General features: G+C 31.5%; 1 protein-coding gene across 1 annotated transcript in view; it reads left to right on the top strand.

Annotated features, from left to right (window-relative positions):
* The first annotated feature begins 3,356 nt into the window (after positions 1-3,356).
* The window catches only part of LOC148272920 (uncharacterized), an 81,558-nt gene continuing 57,865 nt past the window's right edge, over positions 3,357-27,049 (top strand). The window contains exon 1 of the mRNA XM_088239396.1: positions 3,357-3,798. Coding sequence (XP_088095522.1) covers positions 3,729-3,798 — 70 coding nt within the window. The 5' untranslated portion in view covers positions 3,357-3,728. The remainder of the gene's footprint in view (positions 3,799-27,049) is intronic.

Genomic DNA, 27,049 nt, shown 5'->3' with positions numbered 1-27,049 from the left:
GATGAAGCGGCGTTCTTGAGGGGCGGCTAGGGGCGCGGAGATGGTTCTTTCGCTGGCGGTAGGCGGACGCCTTATACATGGCTGCAGGCGGCCACGTGGTGAAAACTGGCAGACTGGGCCAGGTAACTTCGAAGGTCCGGAGTTTGGAGATCAAACGAAGGGCTGGGACAAGTCCGAAAACTTGTCCCGCGACGAGTTTACGAGCGACGAGCGACGAGCGACGACACACCGACTGATCTTCGACTGCCACACAACTAAAAACTTCCTTTAACTAAAAAATTCCCTCCATTAAAAACTTCCCTCAACTAAAAACTTCCCTCGACTAAAAAAACTTAAGGGTTGTGGCCCTTTTTATAGAACCACCCGATCGTGTCTGTCTCCTTTCCCCCTCACACATATAGCACAATTAGAATGTTGTCCTTTTCCAACCCCTATTACTACACAAATCTTACATCTTAACTTATATCTAACAAATCATTAATAATAATTATAATTAACTTACACTAATTTTATCAAATAAACTAAAATACAAACATGGAGATTAAGATATAATTTATTTATAAATTCGCCTCTTGGTTGATGGTTAATAGAGGTTCCTGGACCGGAACCTGAAGCGTAAAGCTGATCGCCTTACCTTCTATGTAAATGGGAATCACTTAACGAACTGATTCGGTGCTTTATGCACCACCAAGTGCGGATAGAGAAATGAGGATGAATAAAGATATACATGTCGAATAAAACGTCGGGTTCGATTCCCGGCAAGGAAGACGTGGAATATTGATTTTTAATTAATTCTTCGCTGCAATGTTTTTATGGTTCCTTGATTGGAACCTGAAGCGTAAAATTGACCATCTTGCCTCCACACATATGAGTGACAGGAATATGTGTCGACCACGTTAGTGCCGTATGCATCTTTCGGTATGCAGATAATCCGGGTAAAGTTTCTCACATTCCGGAGATGGGAAGTTTTACATTTTATGATGGGGTAGGATTACGTCCGGTCCCTTGGAAGAATTTCGGGGTTTACTTCATTGTACGGAGTCGTGTTTTATTATGACCTCCATTATATGTGCAAAAACCCAATTATTTAACCGTGGCGAGTTGCATGGAATTTGCTTAAGCTTTCAAAATTTACCAAATCGCACGTGTATGATAATCATCATTGTCGGCATCCTTAGTTTAAAACCCAATTTTATTAGTTACTTATTTTTTTGCCAATGGTTTTATTGGTAAACACCGCTTTGGTGTTTTTCCATACATCAAGGTAATTATTCCTTTCGACTGTCGGCCTCGTGGTGTAGTGGTCAGAGCGTTTGCCTACCACACAAGAGGTCTCGGGTTCGATTCCCGACATGGTTGACATAAAGTATTTATTTTAGAAGCAGATTTTACACAAGAATATTTCATAGTCCCTGGACTGGCACCCAAACCGTAAGACTGATCTTCTTACCTTCATGCAACAAAAATAATCTAGATACTCTGCGATTGGTAAATTAATGCAGCGCCTTATGTAATTTGAATATACAATTTGGTACACCGGAAACTGGAATTTTTTTGCCATTTACCGCAACATAAGAATGCAATAATTGATTGGTTGTTGGAAACACGTGTTTCATGAACCTGTGACGTTTTTTTTATGTGATCCGTTGTAAATAAAATTTACAAATAATATTTTTTTGCTGGAATATTTTACTAGACAATTTAAAAAAAAAACCTTTAAAAACCAATTAACATCATTTTTAAGGTTCCAATTTCACTATTCCATAATAATATTGATCCAAAATACGTATTATTTATAAATCTTATTGTGGCATTACTATTATTTTTCATTATTACCTAGCTAAATACTAGTCACTTTATGTTTGTGTTAAATGACTCTCAATTTTAATTTGCTAAATTTATATTTAGAACAAAAGGTTTTCTCACTTTTTATTATTATCTTTTATTTGTAATCTTAGATTTGTATGTTTCTTTTTTGCAGTTTAAAAAAAAAAAATTGTTTAGTTTTGATTATTTAGTTGAATTAATTAGTTATATTTCATATTATATATTACATAATAAATTGTTCACTGCTGTAATTATTTATGTAAAACTTTTTACTGTAATAGATTCTTTGAACCGTTGATATCTAAATAAATAAATAAATAATTATGGAAAGAATCGATAAAAAATACCTGGTGAGTTTTGAACGCTTACTCAGATAATATTGAAATAAAAAGCGAATGAACAGCCAAAGAACGGATAAAAGGATCTACGATGCAAATGTTGATGAATGCAGAAAACGAGGAAGACCGAGAAAGACATGGCACGATCAAGTCCAAAAAATACTTGAAGATGGACATGTCGAGAGTAGTAATAATCGAAGTGCGTGCATGAGAAGATGTATGAATGTAGAGGAAACGAGGTCTGGATGCAAAGATAAAGTAATATGGCGCTCTATCCTCTCTACTTACCTTTACGGGCAAACGGTGTGATGGTTTGTTTGTTTGAAAAAAAAACATTTAATCAAAAATAGATTTTTGAATTGTAATAATAATAAAATAAGATGACTCTAACCATCCAGAGATATAGTAAGGTCTCTGTAAATGCACACAAAAAATGGGCTTCCAGATTTTGTTATTAAAGACTAGGTCTCTGTTGAAACCCTTGTCAAAAATATTTATTTCGTACTTAAAGATCTAGATACATTTTCAACGTATAAAAAATTACCAAATTTAACAAAAAATTACACGTTATTTTTTAAATTTTATTTATTTATTCATATTTTTCTTTTATTTACCCGTGCCAAGGACACTTAACAATATACTTTTTTGAAGTGTTTTTACATTAGAGAATAAACAAAGAAGACAAACTTAATAAACAGACCGTAAAAACCTTAAAATGATAAAAAAATCGTTATTTTATTGACTAACATAAAAAACTATTTATAAGAATTACCAAAAAAAAATAGGAATATGAATCACTTTTATTAATTTAATATAAAAAAAATTATTTGACTACAAAATCTAGTTTTATTTAAATATGAATAAAAATTGATTAAACATTATTTTCATACAAAATAAATACATTAAATATAATCTCAAAAAATGTAGATACATAATCACTCAATAAACGATGACATTATAAAAGCATATTATCAACGGACTTGTCAATCGAAATATTTCATTCAAATGTAAATGATTAGCTGTTTAGTCGTCCGGAATTCAAATAAGGATACCAAATTGAGCGCGACTCGAGGGAGAATGTAGGCTGTATGAAAGGCTCTATGCAAGTAAGTTTCAGGGGATGGTCGCTAGAGAGCGAAATCATTTCATGGATAATCTGTGTTTCAGTCGCTGAAAGCATTCGTTCAGTGCGGTCGCGTTCCGCTCCATACGAAGGCACGCCCACTTGAAATAAAATTACCTCTTTGTAAAACCTTTAAAAAAAAACAGAAAACTAACCCTGAAATTTTTCTAACTATTTTCATAAAAAGGAAAAGTTTATTTTAACATTTTTTGGCGAAAACTCAGAATCTTGGATGATATTTCAGAGAAGTGAAATTATTTTTAAAACAAGGAAAAAAACTTTGCGAAAAAATTGGGGCAAAATTTGAATTTTACATATTTGATCGTACTTTGCAAGTGTATTTTAAATGTGAAATGTGTTTTATGGACAGCGTTCGGTTTTTATGTCTCTCCGACGTATTTTGGCTGATTTAAAAGTTTGTTTTTGGAAGTTGTACCAAGATGAAAACAACGATTGGATTTATGAAGCGTAACTGGATGACATCCTTTGTTTTGCTACTATTTGTTCTTGGTAAGCATGAAACTTACATAACTTTTACATGAATATTAACGTCTTAAGAATCATTTAAAATTATTTCTTTCGTTCAGTTTTTAAAATAATTTAACGGTGATTTTAATGTTCAAATAAATATATCGGTGAACGAAATTTGCTCTTCAAATAAATAAAAATGTTAGTTTAATATGTTTAGATCAATATCATATTTTTATGTAATTCATTAGGTTCAATACAGGTTTTTACTTAAAGGACAGCAATATGTTCAACCCAATGTAACTAAATTTTATACAAAAATAAATTTGAGTTTGTGCAAATGTTTATAGACACAAGACTAGATTTCACCCCCTAATGACAACATTCTAATGAAAGGAATATGGAAGTCTAGGCATTAACAGTGTTTTTCTCTCTCTGTTGCAACAGATTTGATCAATTCAACTTCCTATTGAAGGAAATCCAGGCTGTCTTTAAATGTTTGAACATACTCAAACCATTCTAGAAAATCAATGATTACTTATTTTCTAAATATGCGAATTTTGTAGGTGTATATAAAATAAGTTCACAAATATTATCGTAAAAAAACTAACATTTCATAATTGTGAATCAAACCTAAAATCTCAGCGTAGTTGCTCATTACAATGACTTATAATGATACACATTTAAAAAAAATCGTTTTATTTTAGTATTAGAATGTGTCTAAATTTTCAATCGTTTATTCATTGTATTTGAAGATGTTCGTGTAGGTAAATTTTATTTTTAAGGGATTAAATATAAAATATGTGAGACACCGAATTTTTTTGACTTCACTTAAAATAATGCTTTTTACCACAAATTATTCACAAATGCAATATTTACAAATCCGAAAACACAAAACGTTAAGGTAATTCAATTTAAAACATTTGCAATGGCGGTTATTATTTTTATAATAATTTAAAAATATTTTTTTTCAAAGATTCTTTATTAAAAAAATGTACACATGTTCATACAACAGTACTTAACAGGTAAATTTAAAAAAAAGTTACATTTGTCACAATAAACTATAAACTAATAGTGTGTCATCTCGTACTAAAAAATTAGTGTTTATTAACACAAAAATAAAAGAGTACAAACATAATATTGTATGAACATGAAAATAAAATAAACAAGTGTTTGGTGGTATTAACCATTTGAAAATACATTTTTCCTGAAATAAAACAAATTTTAAAAGAAAATAAGGAACCTAAAAAAACAAATACCATAAAAGTTATAAGAAAAATGTTTTTTCTATTCCAATAATAAGTATTGGACACCAATATATTAAATAAAGCTGTGCCTTACATTTGAGCTTTTCGCAAAATATTGCGTCAGTTAAAAGGGTAAAAAGGTTGAAATATCTTCATAGTTAAGAGGCTTTGCAATACCAGACAATTTTTGACGTATAGGCATATGAAAATTGTTTTTGTCACTCTCTCGCAAATGCCTCCCCGATGCTGTGCAAAAAAACAACTGCACGTCAGACTAATTTTGCTTTCCGTTAATCGACGTTACACTGTTCCGTTTTCCACACCCCAAAGCTGAACAAAAATAACTGAAAAAAAAGATTATCAGAATGCTTTTTTTGGGTTTTTGGATAGTCCTAGCACCTATAAGACACAACTGACCAAATAAACAAAATGATAGAGACACGCCAATGGTAAATATCTATAGTGTGTAAAAATCAGTGCTCTAGTGCAATAACCCAGGGAGAAAATACAGGAATACGTTTGTATGAAGAAAAAAATTGTGTTTCCTATTAACATAAAATTAAACATAATGTTGATGTTTACATTATATTAAGGCAACGTAAATTTTCTTACTGTTAACTTTGCTTGATTGTTTAGTTTTTTGGAAAGGATTAACAGGGTGAATTTGTGATAGGGTCAGAACAGGATTATCTAAGGGCTGAGGGATTTGAAAGACTTATTAAGGACTGATATTGTATCATTTGATGTTCTTAACCCTTCAGCAACTCGTTAGCCCCGTGTCAATATTGCCTTACTACAGCTAACATAAGGTAAAATAATAAAATTTACATATCTGTGATAACGTTTTATTAATGTAAGAATCATACTTTGACTGTAACACAGTCATAAATCAACAATATTTTGAGTTCGTTCAAATGTTTGTAGACAAGGACTGGATTCAACTCCTTAAGGAGCTGTTTATATTAACATTTTACTACAGAGATGAAGAATATTTAAGTTGATAAATCCACCTGGTCCATGAAGAAGTATAGACATTGAAAAAATAACATTTTAAGGCGTTGCCTAGTATGTAGGTGAAATAATTCAATTAGGTGAATCTCTCCCGCATAAATAAAGGTTTCAGATCTTTAACTTCACAAAAATCAACAAATGAAATAATTGAAGGAATATAGATGTTTGAATATGGGCCTAATTGTGAATGTTACACAGTGTGTAAAGTGGCCAAACCAAAACCAAGCCAAACTTAAACTAGCCGTTGACCGGTCATAAGCCCTATAGATGCCTAGACTTCTATATTACCTTCTCTTAAATGTTCTTTATCTCTGTTGTAATATATTAACAGTCATACATACTAAAAGTTTTTTTATTTTTTAAAAACCTGAGATTATTATTAGTATATTTATTTTATTTAAATTATTTATTGACAATTCTTGATGAAATTCCATTGTAATGATGTAATTACTTATATTTACATATAGGTTATTAACTTAAAAATACTTGGTACACTCCCACTTATTTATTTTGACCAATTAGCGCTTTTTCTCTCTAATGGGCATCTTCAGACTGGTGTTTCAGGAGCGGGTGGGATACTAAGAGACAAATAATTTTGTTGCTTTACAACATCATCATTCCTTTTCCGAGCCTAATTTTATATTTATTCATTTATATTTATTTAACTTTTTGTACATAATGTTATTTGTACATTGGCGGGCTTATTGCTAAATGGCAATTTCTTCCAACCAACCAATTAAAAAAAAGTTTTATTTTTATAATTCAAGTTACAGAACATATTCAATAGAAAAAAAAAAGATTATAAAGTTAAAAATATATAAAAATAGAAATAAACGTATTTGTTTATAAATTACCTTAAATCAAAACTTTTACTCAATGGGAAAAAAGAAAAAAGCGGAAAGAGGAAAAAGGAAAGGAGGAGAGATTAAGGAAGAGAAAAGAGATGTTTCTTCAGACGTGATTTAAACAGAGATAATGTAGTAACATCTTTGATGGTGGATGGGAGATGATTCCACAGTCGAGCCGCATGGACACTATATGAGTTAGAAAAGAAAGAGGAATTGTGTATGGGTATTAAGAGAGTGCCTTGAGAATGAGAACAAAGAGGTGAACCATATGGTGTATAGGGTACTACACTACGCTTTATAAAACGAAGTACGCAGCAGCGTTGGGAGGATTATTACCGCGCTTCTTCTACAAGTAATATAACTAAAATGTTTATCCGAACGCTGGCTGATGCAGCAAGCTTCCGTCGTCATCACCAAAGTTTCGAAACGACCCAAGTTTTTATCGGACACGGAACTATGAACAGTTACCTATATAGGTTTTAATTAAGGAATTATGACTATTGTCCATGCGATGATATTTCTTCACAGAGTAACGAACATCTGTTATTTCAGTGCCCATTTTTCAGTTTACAACGCCATAATCTTGAAGCAGAATGAAGGAAAGATGGAATATACTTTACAAATATTCACACTGTTGTTAAAATTTTTTATCAGGTGTCATTGTTCTTGGACTTTGCAACAATAGTGATTGGACTCATAAAGGTAATAAACCAAAATCAGTGATCGAACATCCCATTTCCAAGGCAAACAAAATCGATTTTTTCCGAGTACCTTAGCCTTGTACATGACACATAAGGCTAACACAAGGGTTCAAATATATTTTTAAAAATAAAAAAATTAGGGTATTGCTACACCAACCGCAGCGTATCTTGGTCTTAATTGTTACACAAAGGTTAGGTGATCAACAATATTTTGAGTTTGTCTAATTTTTTTAAGACAAGGACTGGAGTTAACCCCCAAGGGAGGTATAAAAATAAACCATGTTGATAATATTTTAGAGAGCTGTTGAATTTGAAAGAATTGAAGAAATGGGGATGTTAAAACATATGTCAAATGAACGCTCTACACTAATACAGTGTGCAAAGTAAAGGCCTATGTTCTTCTTTTTTTTTTTTGGCCGCTTCAACCGAACCCACCAAACCCTAATACAATGAATGCAATAACCTACCTTGGACTAGGGTTTTAGCATCTTATTGTTTGGAATTTTTGTCGTGGCAGTCAGGATCAGATCAGATCCTGAAGTCAGGAAGGAGGGGCACTTGACGTGGTTTCTTGAATATTATATGCGATGACACGACACAGTGGATTTTATGAATTATTGATCGCAAAAATGACTTATTCGCGATCGCGTGAGAATATCAAAGGCACATGCACACACGATGACAGCTCAGTTGTTATTATGTGGCCAGGGCAATATTGATACCCACGGTAGGCATTGCAACATCTTAACCATGGCCCATTAGGTAGCTAAAAAATTTGAACGCCACAACCTAGTCAATAGGCTTTACACACATAGAGTAAATGTAGTGTAACTAGAATTACTGACTACCCTTATTTACTTAGTTTAATTAATTCATATGTACTCTTTAAGCATACCCGTTACATCAAATTATTTTACTGTGCCTTGATGTAAATACAAATGCAGCAAAAATTCATGCATACATACAATTTGCAACATATATTTAATAACATTATTGGAGCCGATGCGAGTGATATATTCAACTTAAATAATAATAAATTCAGGCATTATTGTCTTGAGTAAGTAATGATGGGTATACCAAATATTTGTTCTTAAATTTTATTTTAAATTTACAAAAGGTTTTGCACAAATGTTTATTTTTTGTTTTCCAAATTCTTTTTATGTTTAATATAACTTTACTAATGACAAACAAACCATCACGCCGTTTCTCTATAAGGGTAGGTAGAGAAAATAGAACGCCACATCACTCTATCTTTGCCTACAGATCTCGCTTCCTCTACCTTCATACATCTTCTTATGCACGCGCGCCGATTATTACGACTTTTGACATGTCCATCTTCAAGTATTTGTTGGATTTGGTCATGCCATGTCCTTTTCGGTCTTTTTCTATTTCTGATTCCATCAACGTCCGCATGGTAGATATTTTTAGCTATTTTTTGTTGTCCATTTACTCTACACGTTCAAACTAGCCCAGAGCTCCTTTCTTGATTTCGTCGATAATGCTTATCTCAGCCTTACATAATGTACGGATCTCTACATTTGTGCATCTATCGTACATTGTTTTACCACACATTCACCTGAGAGATCGCATTTTAACGGCTTTATTTTATCCCTGTTTCAAGTCCATACTTTGCTCCCATACATCAAGGTCGGGACCAGGACTCCATTGCGAACTTCTAATTTTGCCTCTTGCGACAATATTAATTTGCCAAGGTTGATTTAAGTGCACCGTTTACTCTGTTCCCGGCACTTACCCTCCTTCATATCTTTCTGTCATTACATCCCTAGTAAACATTCTTCTTAGATACACAAATTTCTCTACCTGTTTTAGTATTACCCCTTACACAGTGATTTCACATTAAGTCTTACTTTCATTTCTTTTAAAAACCGTCAACTTCGATTAATCGACATTTATCAGCAAATTGCTTCCCTTGCATACATTGAAAACCTTTGTTATCAAGAATTGCAGTTCCTCTTTGTAAACAAGAAGCATGGCGTCATCAGCATACAAAATACAATTGACAGTTAAATCACACATTTTCGCTCCCATTCTTAAACCTTTCAGTTTTTTCATGCAGTTATCGATATACACGTTGAACAGCCATGGTGACATCACACGTCCCTGTTGACTTATGACACATTATGTTTTCTGTTGATTTTAAGTTTAAAAACTTTTAAAGTCAAGTAATAAGCAGCTATTATACTAAAGCCGTATTATTGTATACATGACTGTAGATCTCAATAAATAAATAATAAATAAAAAAATTGAAAATGCGCCATTTTCTGCTATTGACTTTGGTATTCGTATTATTGGCTCAAAGAAACGCTGTTCTATTAATGTAAAATTTTGCATAATCCAATTAAATAATACAAACACAAGCAATTTAAGGGGGAGATTGAAGTCATTGATTGTTTAAGCTTTGAATTAACCTAAAACTATAATGCTTTACATTGAGGAGATCCAAACGCCCCTCGCCCCTGTGCACTGAGGAAAATTGACTAAATTAATTCTTAGGAATACAAACTCTATACAGATTAACGAGGAATCAGATGGGTCTATGGAAAAATTCTAGAACGTCATCTTCAATACTTGGATCCGCTTAATGTCTTTAATCTTTCTTAAGGGCCACGTGGACAATACAATAGATATGTCAGTATTGTCTTGTCCTAGCTGCATGAACAGCCTCAACCGCGCAGGAGAGAACACTGGGACAGAAAAAAAAATCGGCAGCAGTTCACACGTGAGCGCTGCAAAAATGAATACACGACGCCATTACCAAAAAAAATTTCAAAAAGATTTTGAAAATAGGTATTATTTTTTTAAATAATCAAACTCCTTACCGAGCTCTTTCCGATATTTTTTTTTTGGAGCGACGCGTTCACATCAAGAAAATCGCTATTGCCACGAGGTCCTGTCCGCACGTGTCCACAAGAAGAAAATGTGGCCGTGGGCGTGGGGGGGTAATCGTTGTTACCCGTCTATCTCGGTGGCGATGTCTCGGGATTTTTTTATCCCACAAATTCTGAGTCCAGGGAAAAATAGAATACTGTATTGTCTACGTGTAAACGGCATTTTATTAAAATGTAAAATAAACACAATTTAAAAACAAGCGAATAAAAAAAACGTATATTGAAACGAATATATTGAGTGTTGATATACGCTGTGTCCGTTTTTTTTTCAAATTCAAAAATGAGCACCGAAAGTAAAACAAAATGGTAAAAATTATACGTCATTCAAAAGAACATTTTCATTTCTACAAGATATTGTATTTACTTTGACATTTAACTTATTATTTTACTTTATTAAAAGCCTTCAAAACAAAATGTCAACTTAGCAAAATTAGCACTTTTGACACTTTCTTTCTGTTCGCGTTCAATAGAGTTTAATTTATCGAAAGAAGACAAATTTGTACTGTATAATAATGTTATGAATAAGTTTTAGCTAAAATAAAAAAAATATTGCACTTTGAACTTCTTTGATTTCTATTTCTTGAAAATTTAATATGCTTATTCCGGTGAACTATCACATATTTATTATTTTAAAAATCAAAATAACATTATAAATATTTTTTATCGCAAAATGATAAAATATATCTCGCAAGTCGCTGCCTTAGTTCTTGTATGTTCAATAGACTATTCTGCAAATTTTATAAACGAAATTTAATTTGTTTTTAAAGTAAAATAAGTAAACTCAGTAAGTGGAGATTAGCACTAAAAAATACTGAAAATACTATTTAATTACGGAAAAAAGAATTATTATTTAGCTAAATGGACGCGTTATAAGATAATACACATATTGGCATAAACATAATTCTTTAAATGTTCAGTATACTCTAATGAATGAAATGGTTCCGAGGAAGAGCATTATCAGAGACTTAAGAATAGTTTTAGATTCCAAGTTTGTGTTCGATATTCACATTAATGGAATTATTAATAAGGCATACAAATGCTGGGTTTTTTAATGCGAATGACTAATGACTTCAAAAACATTAAAAAAAGTATTTTGCCATTTTACACATATGTGAGAAGTCTGTTAGAATATGCTTTGATTATATGAAATCCCCAATATAAAATATATATAAACAACTAGAAAGGATACAAAAAAAAATTCATAAATTCAATAAAATATAAATTTCACGGTGCACCAAATTCAATTCAAACTCTGGAGTACAAAAGAGTGATTGCAGATCAAATATTCCTGTTTAAGCTAATAAACAACGACGTAGACGGCCTTTTACTTACAAGTTCTTTAAAATATCTTGTACCCAACAGAACAAGACTCCATACTACATTTAATTTACCAGTACTTACGACCAACTCAAGGAAAAACGACCTTTTCTTTAGAGCATGTCACTATTATAATACTGTTCTCTCCGGTCACGCAGACATTTTTCATCTCTCCTATATGAAATATAGAAGATTCCTTATAGACAGCTCACCCGTTTAGTTATACGATGTCAGTATTTATGTATGTACTCGTATGTTCATTATTATATTTTGTACATTATTTTGTTTATACTTTTTTTCTTTTCTTATTCTTTAAATTTAAATTTATTTTGTTTCTATTTACTTTGTTTTTATTACTGTATATAAATTTATGTATTCTTATTTTATTTGCAATTTCCAAGTGCCTAACATTTCTAAATTGTTAAATTGCTTTTATTGTGATACCGATAATGTACTTAATCAATAGCTTACACCACTGTGGAAAATTTATATTGACTGTTTTTACAATTTTTGTTTATATATATTCTTATTTTCTGTATACAATATAAGTAAAAACTGTTGTTCTTTTCCCAAATAAAAATAAGTAAATAAATATCTCAATTTTGTAAAAATGGTCTATTGAATATACAAGAACTAGGGTAGTGAAGTGGGTTTTAAGACCTTTTAGAATTTTCAGTGTCTAGTTTGTATAAAATGAAACACTGTGCAATACCAAGCCAACAAGCGATGTTATAGTGAAAAAAATCATGGAGAACAGAACAATTGATTCTTATGGCTTTTAAAATAACATATTTACGCCAAAATATAACAGTATGATTGCTCGTAAATATAACAAAATGTTGTATTTTGGAGTTAAAGTGTTTAGTAGAGTAAGACCATGTAAACAAGGGCTTAAAATACTAGGGGAATTTGAAATCGGTTTCTCGTTGTGTGAATTTAACAGATTTAAAAGGGATATAAACGCGTAACTACAAAAGTTTATATAAAAGCTGCAACTCGGTAGGTAGATGCTCCTACAGCGTTTCAGCGTTACCATAATAGCGGTTTAAAGCTGGTAAAACATTTCTAAACGCTGAAAACTCTTTTTAAAAGTCAAAACCAAAATAACTTTGTTGAACTAGGTATTGGGTACGCTGTAAAAACACGTATCCACCACTTAACTAGCCATAAAAGCAGGGCATTGGAGTGGTTCTTTTCTATTACATTTGCAATGCAATTCGGAAACAGCTAAATCGGAAACAGCAAAAGTTTCTGAAGGTAATAAAAGTACCTTCCGGTCAACAGAAATCGTCAGGTGAGAAAAAGGATCGACTGTTTTGGCTCAAAGGTTGAATGACTTTTCACAATTTTCTGTGAATTTTATGCGATTTAAATCAGTTTTACGTTTTCTTCGTTTCAGGAATAAGACATAAATATAGAGGTGCATAGTGTAACAAAGCTATAAAAAGTTATTTTTAATACCATTTCCGTCGAACCTTTCACAACAAAAAAAAAAAAAAGAAATTGATGGTATTCGTAACATTATCTCATACAAACTTCTCGAGTTCTCTAGTAATAACATTTGTATTACTTTTTGGATTTCTTCGAAAGCCCAACTCACTTACCTCGATTTGTTTTAAAGGTTGTGTGGCCTCTTTTCAGATCCGCACATTACAAAAACATTTTTATTAGCTGTAATAAACGGAAATTTTGCTTTCAATCCCCTATCGCCGTCAGAGCAACCTTTGTATAAACATTCAATTTTTCTGTCACCCTCAATCAAATTTTCCCAATTCTGACATCGATGGGGTATGTTAGTTCATTAGCTTGTTAGTAAACTGGAAGAAACAAATCAGATCGGGAGAACCAGAATCGTTACCACCTCTTCACCGGCCAAATAATTCAAACCTATTAAGACCAAAAAAGCCATTTGGATTGACAAGTATCTATTTAAAATGATTAGCTATTTGGTTAGGTTCATCACCATCATCATAATTTTGTTATTTGCCTTCTACGTAATCAGCCATACGCTTCAAGTGTCCTGGAGCTATGAATTATCGCATTGTAGAACCACTTTTAATATCAACGTTTCACGTCCACCTTTTCAAGAATTGAACCCAGGAATCCAGAACCAAGCATAGTAGGCGTACGCGCCTACACTATAAAACGAACTTTGCACTCAATTTCCTTTTTCAAGATTTTTACCTGAGAGAAACCATCTAATCAAAATCAGCCATCCTAGATTCCGGTTCTATTTCACAGTCAGAACTTCATTTCTCGTCCACCCGGACACAGAAAATTGGGTTATGTTAGAGTTATTAACTTTGCACTGAAAAATTTCTTATATTTCAGTTTTAACGCTATTTATTTTTTTTTATAGAAGGAAATATCAGCCATTTTATGATTTACCCCCAAATATTTATATTTTGGGAGCCATTTTTAATGCCTTAAAAATAACTCAGTATTAGAAAATGGGAATCGATTTGGGATTGAGTGGAATTCGAACTTCAGACCTTTGATCCGTGAGTCCGCAACACTAACCGCAGGACCACAACCCAAATCGATTTTGAAAATATTTAAAGTAACATAAAAACGTAATTTTCCCACGCATTTAAAATTTAAACCTTATGTGATTCTTAGATTATTATCGTCTTTCTCATACTGGACGTTTTTCTTGCTAATTATGCTGCATCATAATATGTGCAATTGAAATTGTCTTTGGTAAAGATAAAAGAAACACGATATAAAGCATCGTCGAGATCTTGTACGATGTTTGTTGATTTTAAACTAGAAATATAAAGAACATAAACCCTAGGAACCTTTAACAACGCTGATATTGACTGTTGCGATTTGAACTATGCTTAAACAAACTCCATAGGTAAACAAACTTAACTTTTGTATAATATTTGTTTAAATTAGAAAGTAAGCAGGGAACAGAATTATGATGAAATTTATTTTCTTGGCAAAATTTATATTTTACATCAAAATAACCAAATAATACATTTAAGCTAGTACCTATAAATTTATACGTTTTTTCATGGGGTTGGGTCATTATATGAAATGTTGGATAAAATACTAACAAGTTCAACTTTTTCATACAATATTTATTTATATCTTTCTTTCTTCTTCTTCATTTAATTCTCTTTCCTTGTATTTATGTTATAAGTACGGCTGCAGTCCTTCGGAACTAACACAGTAGTCCTTCATTGTCATACAGGGAAACTAGAACAAGGGGAATGTACTGACAGCGTGTATTTGATTGATCACAAATTGACAGTATTGTCAATGTTTATTATTAATGCAGAATTCCAGTGCAGGGTACAATGAAAGCTTTTAAAGTTTCTGTATTTTATATTAAATGATGTTATATTGTGTTAAGTTTTGAGACCGAAGAAAAACATAAGTCTTTATTAACAGTTTTAAGAAACGAGCGGGCGCTTTCATTGTATTATATAAAAATAATTTTGGCTTATCTTTGATAGGCTGATCAGAGTTTTACTGCATTTTTGTTCATTTTTTATTTATAAGATAAAACATTCTTTGTAAATGCCTGCATCAATGATATTAAAAATACGCTGATTTTTTTATTTTATTTTATTAACATAAACGGCAAATCTGCCTTTTTCAAAAAATTATAATACTAACATATTTGACTTAATTTATATATTTAAAAAAAAAACACGAATTTCCTTTTACCCATTAATAAAAAAAGTTAAACCTAAAAATTAAACAAGATTTGTATTAAAAAAATTAACCTAAAAATTGTACAGCATATTCAGTAGAAAGTTTAAATAATTCAAAAATACACGTAAAAAACAAAATTAAATAATAAAACATTCTACAAACTTATTTTATCAAAAATATTTTTTCATTCTTTATTGGAAGTTTTGCCTAGACTTCTATATTCCCTCCTCTAAAATATTCTCCATCCCTGTTGTAATTTGTTAATTTTAATGACTCCCTAAGGACATCCAATTTTTTGTGTATTTGGACATACTCAAAATATTTTATTAAATAATAGTTTTCCATCGCTGAGAAATTAATTTTAATTAAGTTTCGAATAAAAGATTACGGACATAATATTGCATACATATAAAATAAGGATCATATATGTATTTCGTTTTGATGCTTTAAAAAAAATAAAAAATAGTATTAAGACATTAAGTCATTCTCCTAGATTATGATGAGCATTGGTTTGTATGTTCCCGATAATTACCTAAGACAGCGTTAGTAAAGATTGTTTAATATTTCAATAAACAAGACTAATCTGCCTATGGTTATGCCTGTTGGAAGGGCTACCGCTATGGTGAACAACATCGCTCTTGATCTGTTGATCTGATCTGATCATCTCAACATCTGTTCTATGTATCCGAAGGGGATTTCCGGACCAGAATTCTCCTACTACTTTGACATGAGTCTCTTTCATGTATTTTTTTCTTTTTTATTATATCTACGTATTGAATGTAGGTTTGTAATGTAAATGTTATATTTTAAATAAATGAATTTTTAAAAAAAATTAAAAACTTGACAAAACCATACAAAACATTTTTTGAAAGTAGGAATAGAGAGAAAAAAAAATACAAATTAATTAAAGAATAAACACACACTTTAACATGTTTAAAACTTTGAAAAAAAAATGGCGCGTGCTTATGAATGCAACCAAAAAAAAAAGAAATAATAAAATTCATATATACAAAACAAAAATTTGAAATTAAGAGAATCCATTAAAATTCGAATTTAAAATTTGTTAATAAAATAAGAAAGAAAGAAAAGGAAAATTCTTGTTCATTATTAAGAAAGCCCACATTCATCGATAACATAATCCATAATTCTTCACGTCATCATATTTCGCACAAAATGTCCACATTTCATTCGTTAATTCATAGATTATTAAATGTACCAATGTTGACAAAAAATTATAAAAAAGAACTTTATCTTATTAAAATATTGGCTCGTAATAATGATTATAAAGAATTCCTTGTGAATAATTTAATAAGGAAAAAACAAAAGAAAAATACAATGTCTCACTCATGTGCAGGACTTACATCTATCAACAAAAATAATAATAAAAAGTGGGTAAAATTAAATTATATCGGAAATACCAGCAATAAAATAAAACAAGTTTTACAAAAAAATAATGTTTTGGTTTCATTTTATAATAAAAAATCTTTGGGCCAAACATTAATTAATAGTAAAGATCAGGTCGACAAATTTGAAAATAGCGGAATATACGAACTAACATGTATTTGTCCTGGTTCATTTATAGGACAAAGCGGGAGAGCTTTTAAATATAGAGTGAAAGAACATTTTGCTTCACATAGATTAAATAACGACTTATCAAACTATGCATCACATTTAAATGAATTTAAACATACTTTTGATAAAGAAAAAAACATAAAAATTTTACATGTAGGACATAAAGGTCAAAAGTTAGATGGATTAGAAATTTTAGAAATAAATAGCATAAAAAATAATAGCGATAGAATTTCAATAAATCAGCAGATAGAATTTAAAAACTCACCCTTATTAGCCCCCTTAGTTAGACCCTTTACATTGTAATAAAACAATAAATATTTTTCATAACATAGAATATCCTCTTAAAGTACTTCGCCAACACGTGTTTCGATCATTTGCCTCACTCTGTTCCATTGCAATATTGCGTATCGTATTTTTTTAAACTTTATTTTTAAATATACCCACATTTGAGATAATATTAAGTTTTATATAAATTATCCATACACTGTATAATATTCACCAGTCTGAAGATGCCCATTAGAGGGTGAATTGGTCAAAATAAATAAGTGGAAGTGTACCAAGTATTTTTTAAATTAATAACTTATATGTAAATATAAGTTATTACAACATTACAATGGAACTCCATCAAGAATTGTCAATAAATAATTTTAATGAAATAATGTAGAAGTAGTTATGCATTTTATGCATATTATATGAAGGCATAATATTTTCCTAATATTTTAATTTATTTAACAATTTGATTAATTTTAAAATCAAACACAAGCCTTGGTATTTTGGGCCAATGCAATAACCAGTGCATTGAAAGTATAAATATTAAGCTCTGCTTGATTTCCTTTTAAGGATTTTCATTAGCTAGTGTGAGTGCATAAAACACTCCAGGGTCCCGTTCTTTTTTACGCACATAACTATATTCATCAATACACTTCAAGATTAGAAAAAAAAACTTTTCCATCAAAATACCGAATACCATAAATTTTATATGACGGACACATTTTGTGTTCTTTGATTTCGTTTCAAACTCGTTCTTTTTTTGTAATAGGATGCTATTTAAAATGCTCTCGTAACGAGTCATAAAATGTGAAATAAAAGTTCCATAAAAAATCATTATAGTCTTAGCAAAAAGCTAGCAGTCGGTCCTTCAGAGGCCAAAGTAATTAATTTTACCCCCGGTTCATCAGCATTCAAGAGAGAATTAAGAAACAATGCTACAAATCTAATTTTCCGGTCATATATTTCTTGCGAAAGTTTTCCGGGATGATTTATATCACGAAAATTAAAAATTTTCTCAAAGAGGAATTAAGATTTTTGTTTTCGTGATCTTTGAACCCTTTCTTAAGGAAAATAATCATTATTTTACATGAAAACAGAAAATCCTCTTCAATTCTAATTACGGTTTTATATTAATTAAATCAGCATATTTAATGTTAATTAATTCGCATTCTTTTTCTTAGAAATTAAATCTTAAAACGTTACTCTGATACTTGATAAGGCAAGGCTTTTAAGCTCTCGTTAAATACAATTAACGATTCTCAGATAAATTATTTTTAAAAACATGCAAAATACAGAAATGAAAAGTTTTTTTTTTAAGAAATATTTGCGCTTTTATGATATACCCAAATATTTCATTTTGAGGCCTATTTTGAACGAGTTGTAAATAACTCACTTTTAAAAAATGGGAATCAAGTTGGGGTAGAGTAGGATTTGAAACACGGACCTTTGAGCCGTAAGTCCATTTTTTTTTCTTCATTGTCAATATTATTACCATTTGTAAATACTAACTACAAACTTTTAAATAACCCTTTTTACTTTGATTTAAATTTTTAAACAATTTCCATATATGTTTTTTTCCTTATATTTTTTGCACTTTCATTGATAAACTTACATATAATTTTTAAATAATGTGAAAACTTCACTGGTCCATTAGAGTTTAGTCTAACTATATAAAATGTAAAACTATATAACCGTACTGTATGTTTCCTGTATAAAAGAAAGAAAAATATACACTAGCCACGGAACCCGATTCAAATATTTATTCAGATATTCAATTAAATCAGCAATTTGTAATGGTTTTAGTCATTTTGGGAGAAAAAAGTTAATCAAATATCTGCATTATCTCAAGTATTAATATAAAAGTTAAATAGTTGATCTCATAGTATGTTATTTGTACGTATGTACTCGTATTTCAGTGACCTCACTAAAACGGTGAATAAATACTCCAAACAATATAATTTATGGCGATCGATTTTTCAATCGAAAGAATTAAAAAATATTTATCATCATCATCCCCTTTCCGCACCTAATGGTGCAAAGGACATTGCATTCGTGCACCAATCGCAGCGTGTTTTGATAAAAAAAATACGTAAAAGTAAGATGATCAGTTTCAGATAACAGTCCAGGGGACTATGAAATATTCTGGTGTGAAAATACCCTGTTTAATAAATACTACATATCAACCATGCCAGGAATCAAACCCAAGACCTTTTGCATGCTAGGCAAACGCGCTGACCACTACACTACGATGCTGATATTTATGACATTGCATTATTGTACAAATCAGGACAAAAAAATATTTTTAAAAAAACATTTAAAAAAAAGGTTGTTGGTAGGTTCCCAAATATGAGAAAGTGTCCACGCAAGAGGTCTTGGGTTCTATTTCCGATATAAGTCGTCATAAAATATCTATTAAAAAAGGTCTTTTTACACTAAAAGATTTTCATAGTCTCTGGACTGGATCTTACGTTCACGCAAAAAAAAAAAAGACCAAGATACGCTGCGATTGGTGTAGCAATGCAGTGCTCTATGCACCATTAGGTGCGGAAAGGGAATGATGATGATGACGTACTTTATATGGATAAGTTTTGTAAAAATCGTACTCCCTGGTAAAGAGAATACTTGTGCATGTAAGTTTTAGCAAATATTGAGTTCAACAACCCTCAACAACATAAAAAAATCAGATACCTTATTACGATATATTTCCGAATGTTTGAGTATACTGTTAACCATATCGATGTGCCATATATTTATTTTATTTTTTATTTTTTTAGAACCAATATAATATTTGTGATGATATACTCGTATGTTTATCACCCTAGTACTTTTAGTCCCACGGAATTGGAACTAAAGTCTCAAAAAATGCAAAATAAGCTACTTATAAGTAAATATTTTCAAAAATACATTTTTTTAAAGCAATAACCCGCTAAGCCTTTATTTTTAGGCTCGTCAGCAGGAGGGATAGAGGGAATGTGGAAGGAGGTTATGAAAAATAAACCACAACACCCAGACCAATTAAGAAAAAAAACTTTCTTGGATTTTTTTCTTGCAACTGGCGGGAATCGAACCTGCGACGCCAGTTTCGCAGTTGGCCGTCTAACCAACTGCGCCACTGCGCCTGTCTAAAGTACCTTCAAATGTTGATGTGAGAATGAGATTCAAGAAAGACAGATGCTAACTACGAATTGAATCGGCACCTGTTACGCGCTTGTAACGTGTCTATGATACATTAAGGTGGTTTGATTACTTATTTTTTGGAAATTCAAAACGGCTCTTTGCGGAAAAGATGTCCTATAACCTACAGATCCAGAGAAAAAAAAACAACAATATATATTCATACAATAATATTTGCCGCGAGGCTGTTGAAGTTAAGGTTTTTTAGCATTTTCATGGTAGTATTAAAAATGTTTTTTTTTCGGTAAAAAATTTTGAAATGTATTTTTTAAATATTTATTACAAAAATATAATTTTTCAATATTGCAGTTGACAGTTAATTTTTCGACATTAATTTTCTTGATTTTTAGCGTTAATTTATAAACCTGTTTTTTTTAGTTTCTGCAGACAAAAACTGACGCTTTCCATTATTATCAAACTAGTTTTATAATTCGTCTGGCTTGTATGTGAAAGGAAAACCCCTTGATGGAAGGTAGTTAGGCCTACTGAATAATTAATGTGTCTCCGATTGCTTCTGAAATCATCTTATATATAAATTGTTTAGTCATTGAAGGTTCTGTTAGGTTATCTCACTTAATCAAGTCCACATAATCTGTTCAACAAATATTACGGACTATCTCTTCGTTCTAGTAACGAGATAACCCTTTTAATACCCTGTCATCGCTCTAATTTTCTTGCCTCCTCTTTCACAGTAGTAGCCGCTCGATTGTGGAATAATCTACCCACTAATGTTAGAGGCCCCTTCTTTATTTACATTTAAGTCAAGATTGAAATGTCACTATCTAAATATTTAAATTGTTTCTTTATCCTTCTTCTTTCATTCCCATCCCCTCTCCTCTCATCATAGTAAAGTGTTGTTTTTTTTTTTAATATTTTTATTTTGTTAATCTTTGTTTTTAATTTTTGTGTAAAATTGTAAGATTCAATATGTCCATGTATTTATAATTTTCTCAAACTGAACGGTTTGGGTAGGTAGGAAGAAATTGCCTTAAGGCAATATGCCCGCTTTTATATGTATATATATTGCATATGTATATAAAGTGTCAAATTAATATCACATTCTAATAATTAGAATATTCAGATACTTGGTGTAATTACAGTCCGTATTATTTTACAGTCTCTCGGAATTCTCCTGAAAAACTTATTTTTTTAAGTGTTTTTTAGGAAACGAAGTAAGTTTTTTTTATAACTGGGTCATAATAATGACTTATTTCATTTCACTGGACAAACAATGAGATAAAGTGATTGACCTATACAAATTTTGCTCACCATAAACGTTTGATGGTTTCTTTGAAATAGTCTAGTGTAATAACACGTTTTTAGATACAAATTGTCATGGTGACCATGTTAGGAATCGAATCGAGACCTCTTGCATGGGTGACAAACTCGCTGACAGCCAAAATATGGATAAATAAACAACTTACGTTTTTCAAAGAGTATGGAATATAAACTCTGTTAGCTCATGTATTCACTGCAAAACTCTGCTCCAGAATACCTAAAATAGTTTTGAATTCCTGATAAACTAGCTGACAAACGTCTTACGTATAGATCTGCTTCATCTACGGTGATAGGAAAAGTCATTGTATCTGTAGCGCACTGAATTCAGTGAACGCGCATTTTTCACAGACTCTATGGCATGGAATGCTCTCCCAGCAGAAGTGCGAAATTGTGAGAGTGAAGTGATGTTTCGAAAAAAAAAACTTAGAACCTACCAGTTATCTAAATTGATAAAATAAATCCGTCTCATGGGATAACAGATTTTTTTTTTCCTTAACAGCGTTCACCGAGGCAGGACAATATTATCCGGTCAAAGCGTCAGATCTACTGGTATAACGTCGTTTGAACAAATATCAATATATTTAGACAAATTTTGGGACAGAACAATAGACCGAAACATTGTTCTAGAGATACCCCAATCACCGCGCTAGGCTACCTTGTCGTCGTAAGAACACGCACGGACAGGACAGCAGAACGCCACTTGCTTCTGGCATGCGTGTCCAAAAATGTCGGCAGAAAATATGCATTTTTATTATTTAGTTCACCCTCTAACAATTCAATTACACCCTGATAAAAAATAATGAGTTTCGCAAACTTGCTCGTAACGCGCGTCGTCGTGTATTCATTTCCGCAGCGATTCGCGAATGAACCATGGTTGAATTGATGTATTGTCTCATTTTCATATTTTTTATTTATTTAGAAGTTGCTTATCTTTTGCCTTGTTTATTATGTACAAAGCTTAAGATTAACTGCAAAAAGTATCATCATCATCAGAGGCGCTACAGCCCGTTGTGGGCCTTGGCCTCCTCCAGAATTTGTCTCCATTCGTTCCTGCACCCCGCGGCTCTTCTCCAGTTCGTCAGACCAATCTCTCTAATGTCACTTTCCATATTATCTAGCCATCTTAATTTTGGTCTGCCTCTGCTTTGTCTGCCTTCCGGTGGTATAAAGAATCTTTTTTGGGGTGCGATTATCATTCATTTTGTGCACATGGCCCAACCATTGTAATCTTCTTATTTTGGTAAATTGTGCAATGTTGGGTTCACCATACAGTGCCTCTAATTCATGATTAAACCGTCTCCTCCGCACTTCGTTTTGGTTGACAGCACCAAATATCTTCCTTAATATTTTTCTTTATAATACTTATACCATCTTTTCATCTCTTTTGGTCATAACCCAGCATTCGGCACCATTTGTAATGACCGGTCTGAAGAGAGTTTTGTAAATAATGGTCTTCGTTTTTCAATTTTAAGTTTAGCAATTTGGATCCCAGATATTTAAATAATCCATAATAACATCTGTTTGCTGCCGATAGCCGTGCTCTAATCTCGGTATTATAATTGATATCATTAGTCATTTCAGTACCTAAATATTTAAAGGAATTGACATTGTCCATGTGGTGTGACATAACGTCAATTGCCTGTTGTACATAGTTGATTCTGCAAAAGGTGTGTTCCTTCTAATTACTCTGACTATAGTGTGAGTGTCTGGTGGGGTAATTGGCTGTGGCCTTGTTAAGGAACTTCTCCGCATTTGCTGTATTGTCATATTGTTCTCTTCTGCGCAGTCAAGGCTGTTCACGGAGCAGGAATGTATCGTTCTTTCTATTGTATTATTTATGTGAAAACTCAGTTTTAAATAAATTTGAAGTCAAATTAAAACCAACATTTATTTCATTAATTCGTAAAACGCCCTCGAGGTATTATATTGTATTATAAAAATGGCGCATTATAAGTAATACATACAGATAATAATCATTGTTAATACTAATCAAGGCCCTCCCTTTGATTCCATTTGATGAAAATGTTTGTAATTTTAATAAGATTCATAAGGAAGATAAATCGTCGAAGAAATTCGTCAAAGTACACAAGAACATCGCCAAAATAATAATTTTCAATGAGCAAACATGTTTGTTCAAGTTGTTATTAATCTCCGTATGAAATCATATTTGGCCTCACAGAAATCAAAATATAATGCCACGCTACAGCAAATTAGCAACGAAATGACAACGAGATGTCAACGATCTAATTTCCGCCAACTCCGACGTCCTTACTGTCTCTCCCTTGAGACGTTTCTTTGGTTTAGATCCTTGTACGACTTCCATATTCTTGTATGGACACAATACTACTACCGCTTATACCAGTGTAAATATAACGACGTTTTCAAACTCAGAAGTCGGCAAATCACTGCTCGCGAGCGACATGCGGCTTTTTATCTACTTGAACGCGGCTCGCACTACGTGTCCTAAAAAATAATTTTCAGGATTATTTCCACTGAAATGTCCAACGCGTGGCGAGGAAATTGCAAATACTGTCATTTAATGCACGGAAAAATATAATAAACTCGATAAAATTGTTTAAATTTTTAAAACACATTTTTGTTTATAAATCATAATGCATAAAGTATTTTACAAGTATAATACATATATACTCGTATTTACATTCTCAGAAGTTACAAATAAATCGGAACTTATATAATATTAACATTTAAACTAATTTTAACACAATAAACTCACTTAATTCATTTCACAAATACAAGAGTTACTAGATACTCCACCCTGATGCTACAAAAAAAAATATGAATACAACCTTCGGTCAAAGAGGGTTGGCCTACTACTCAGTTAAAGTGTAAAGACAATTAATAAGTACTCACAATATCAGATTGCTATTAAGAAATGGATAGTGGAGGTGGGTTGCGCACGGATCAATGAGTGGATCAAGCCATAAAGGTAAAAAATTGTGTCTTGTTTATGAAATTTGGTCTACAAGTCTATGTGAATTTATCACGTTTTTGATTATTTTAGTTTTTATTGCTTTTAATGTTTAAGATGATAATGAGTTAATTATATTAATTACGTTTTTATTTTCTTATTATGTTACCTATGGTAAATAACTAATTTAAGGTATGTTTCACTTGTTGTAAAATGTTTCCCTCGGCACGGGTCACCCCAGTGAGAGAAAAATTATTCTGTATTAAAAAAAATAATACAAACATTGTAAAAGTATGAAAGTATATAAATTTAAAGATAAAACACATATTGAGAACAACAAAGAAGCAAAACAAGTTAAGCAGATTTATAACTAAATATAAAACTACAATATGTAGGATTTAGGGAGTTGAGAAGGTTGAAATCCCTACCCCAGTTAGAGATTGACAAAGAACACACGAGATTGCTGTTTGATGGTTATTTATTATATGGCAAATAAATAATGAATTATGTCGGGTGAGTGTTACGCCAAAGATGAGTTGAAGTAACTGCTCTTGAACTACATGCTGAAACTGTGTGACTTCGTCGAGCTGGACTGACTGACTGACTTTGACTGCATTCTGTGGTCTTTTTATAGACCACGTTCCGTTGTAGTTCATTTCTTCATGGTAAAAATGATGTAAATGTACTACAGAATGATGTTCCCAATTTCATGTGCAATACTGATAGAGTTGCATTAAATATGATATTGGATCCTAAAAAAAACGATGACATTGCTTTCTTCGGTCATCACACGATTTCAGGTGAAACGTTTTAGCACGCGTGTGTCATCGATTATGGACTATGAAACCTACATTATAAGCCAAAAACCTATGCTTACGCAAACAAAATAAATATATAAGGACGCTTTCATGAATAAAAGAAGTAGTGAATCTACTGAGGGAGATAAGGTCGTTAACATCACATGCCACGCAGACGATGCAGCCATAATAACAGTAATGATTAGAATATATCTATCTCAGTTACTAAAACATCTGGATGCCTAAGAAATGGCGTGTAGTACGATGAACAAATGCGAATTGGAAACAACATTTTGATAAACAAAACGTGTGTCAGACCAATCATGGTGTATGCAATAGAGGCGAGGATAGATAGAGATAAAAAAAAAACAAACAACTAAGTAGAAAAACTGAATAGCTACTCAGAGCGTCAGCGATGAAAGTGCTAAGGGCAGTAAAAATCCGGAGTCAAGAAGTTAGACGGACTTACGCTACCCGTTTCAACAGATGCAAATAGGGTTAAAAGTATGATTGTGGTGAGAAAAGTTTTTTTTTAAAACAAAAAATAGTTTGAAGATACTTTATTACTATTGCATCATTCACCAAGAAACGCTTTGTGCGCAGACACTCTCAGAAGAAATGTTTTAATGTTCAAGATTGTCATCAGAATGAGGATGTTCAGCCTCATGGAAACTGGATATAAAAAATGTATGTATGTGTAATGTATGTGTGGCAAAAAATTTGATCATTAAATTGTAGAGCGAAGTTTCTTGAAAATGTGTGAAAAAAATAATAAAAACTAACCAAAATAACATTGCACATAATACATTCGAAAAACTAAAAGAAATTTTATTATTATAGTAAAAAAACACTTAAGATGCTTACATAATAATATTTTTTCTGAATTCGCAAATCATCTGATAGAAAATAATCATAACTTCAATAAAGACACTGGATTAAAAGGACTTCAAGTTTAAAATAAAATATTAAAATTAGACAACTTAGGACTCTTAGAAATTAAAAAAGCGATTCACAATAAGAAAACAATAATTAATAACCAAATAAACAATATTTCTTTTAGTCCTCTCCTGTCTTACTTCAAAAATAATGAAATCAAATTACCACCCGTGTAAGGAAAAAATGACTTGATTTATTGGGTCCACGTGTAGTATTTAGTGAAAATGATAAAAATGTAAAAGGAATCAATTCATTACTTACGTAAACCTTGACGAAGAAGCTTGTTTGCTTTGAAACCGGTTAGTGGAAAATAAAAATTAGTGGTTAAAAACAAAGTTGTTTTATTTATTTTATTATAATGAATATGCACAAAGTAAGTGCTTCAAATATAAACTTTATAAAAAACTAACAACTTTGCATGACGTCAATAGTTATTCAGAATCAATCAATGATAAGAGAGTTGTTATGGATTTCCGATTTACGGTAGGTCAATTGACCAATTAGCAGAACTCATCGAGAAAAAGGAAACGAAAACTTGAGACGGGACACGTGAAGTAATTTAAAAATACAAAAATTACAGCGCTGATAATACAATACAAAAAAAAAGAAAAGCTTTATTGTCTCGTAACAAATAATAATTA

The sequence above is a fragment of the Micrasema longulum genome, unplaced genomic scaffold (genome assembly GCF_059751315.1).
Source record: "Micrasema longulum isolate JH-2025_06_02 unplaced genomic scaffold, ASM5975131v1 h1tg002148l, whole genome shotgun sequence".
Classification (NCBI taxonomy): domain Eukaryota; kingdom Metazoa; phylum Arthropoda; class Insecta; order Trichoptera; family Brachycentridae; genus Micrasema; species Micrasema longulum.
The sequence above is the reverse complement of the archived record's forward strand: the minus strand, read 5'-3'. Positions and strand labels throughout refer to the sequence as shown.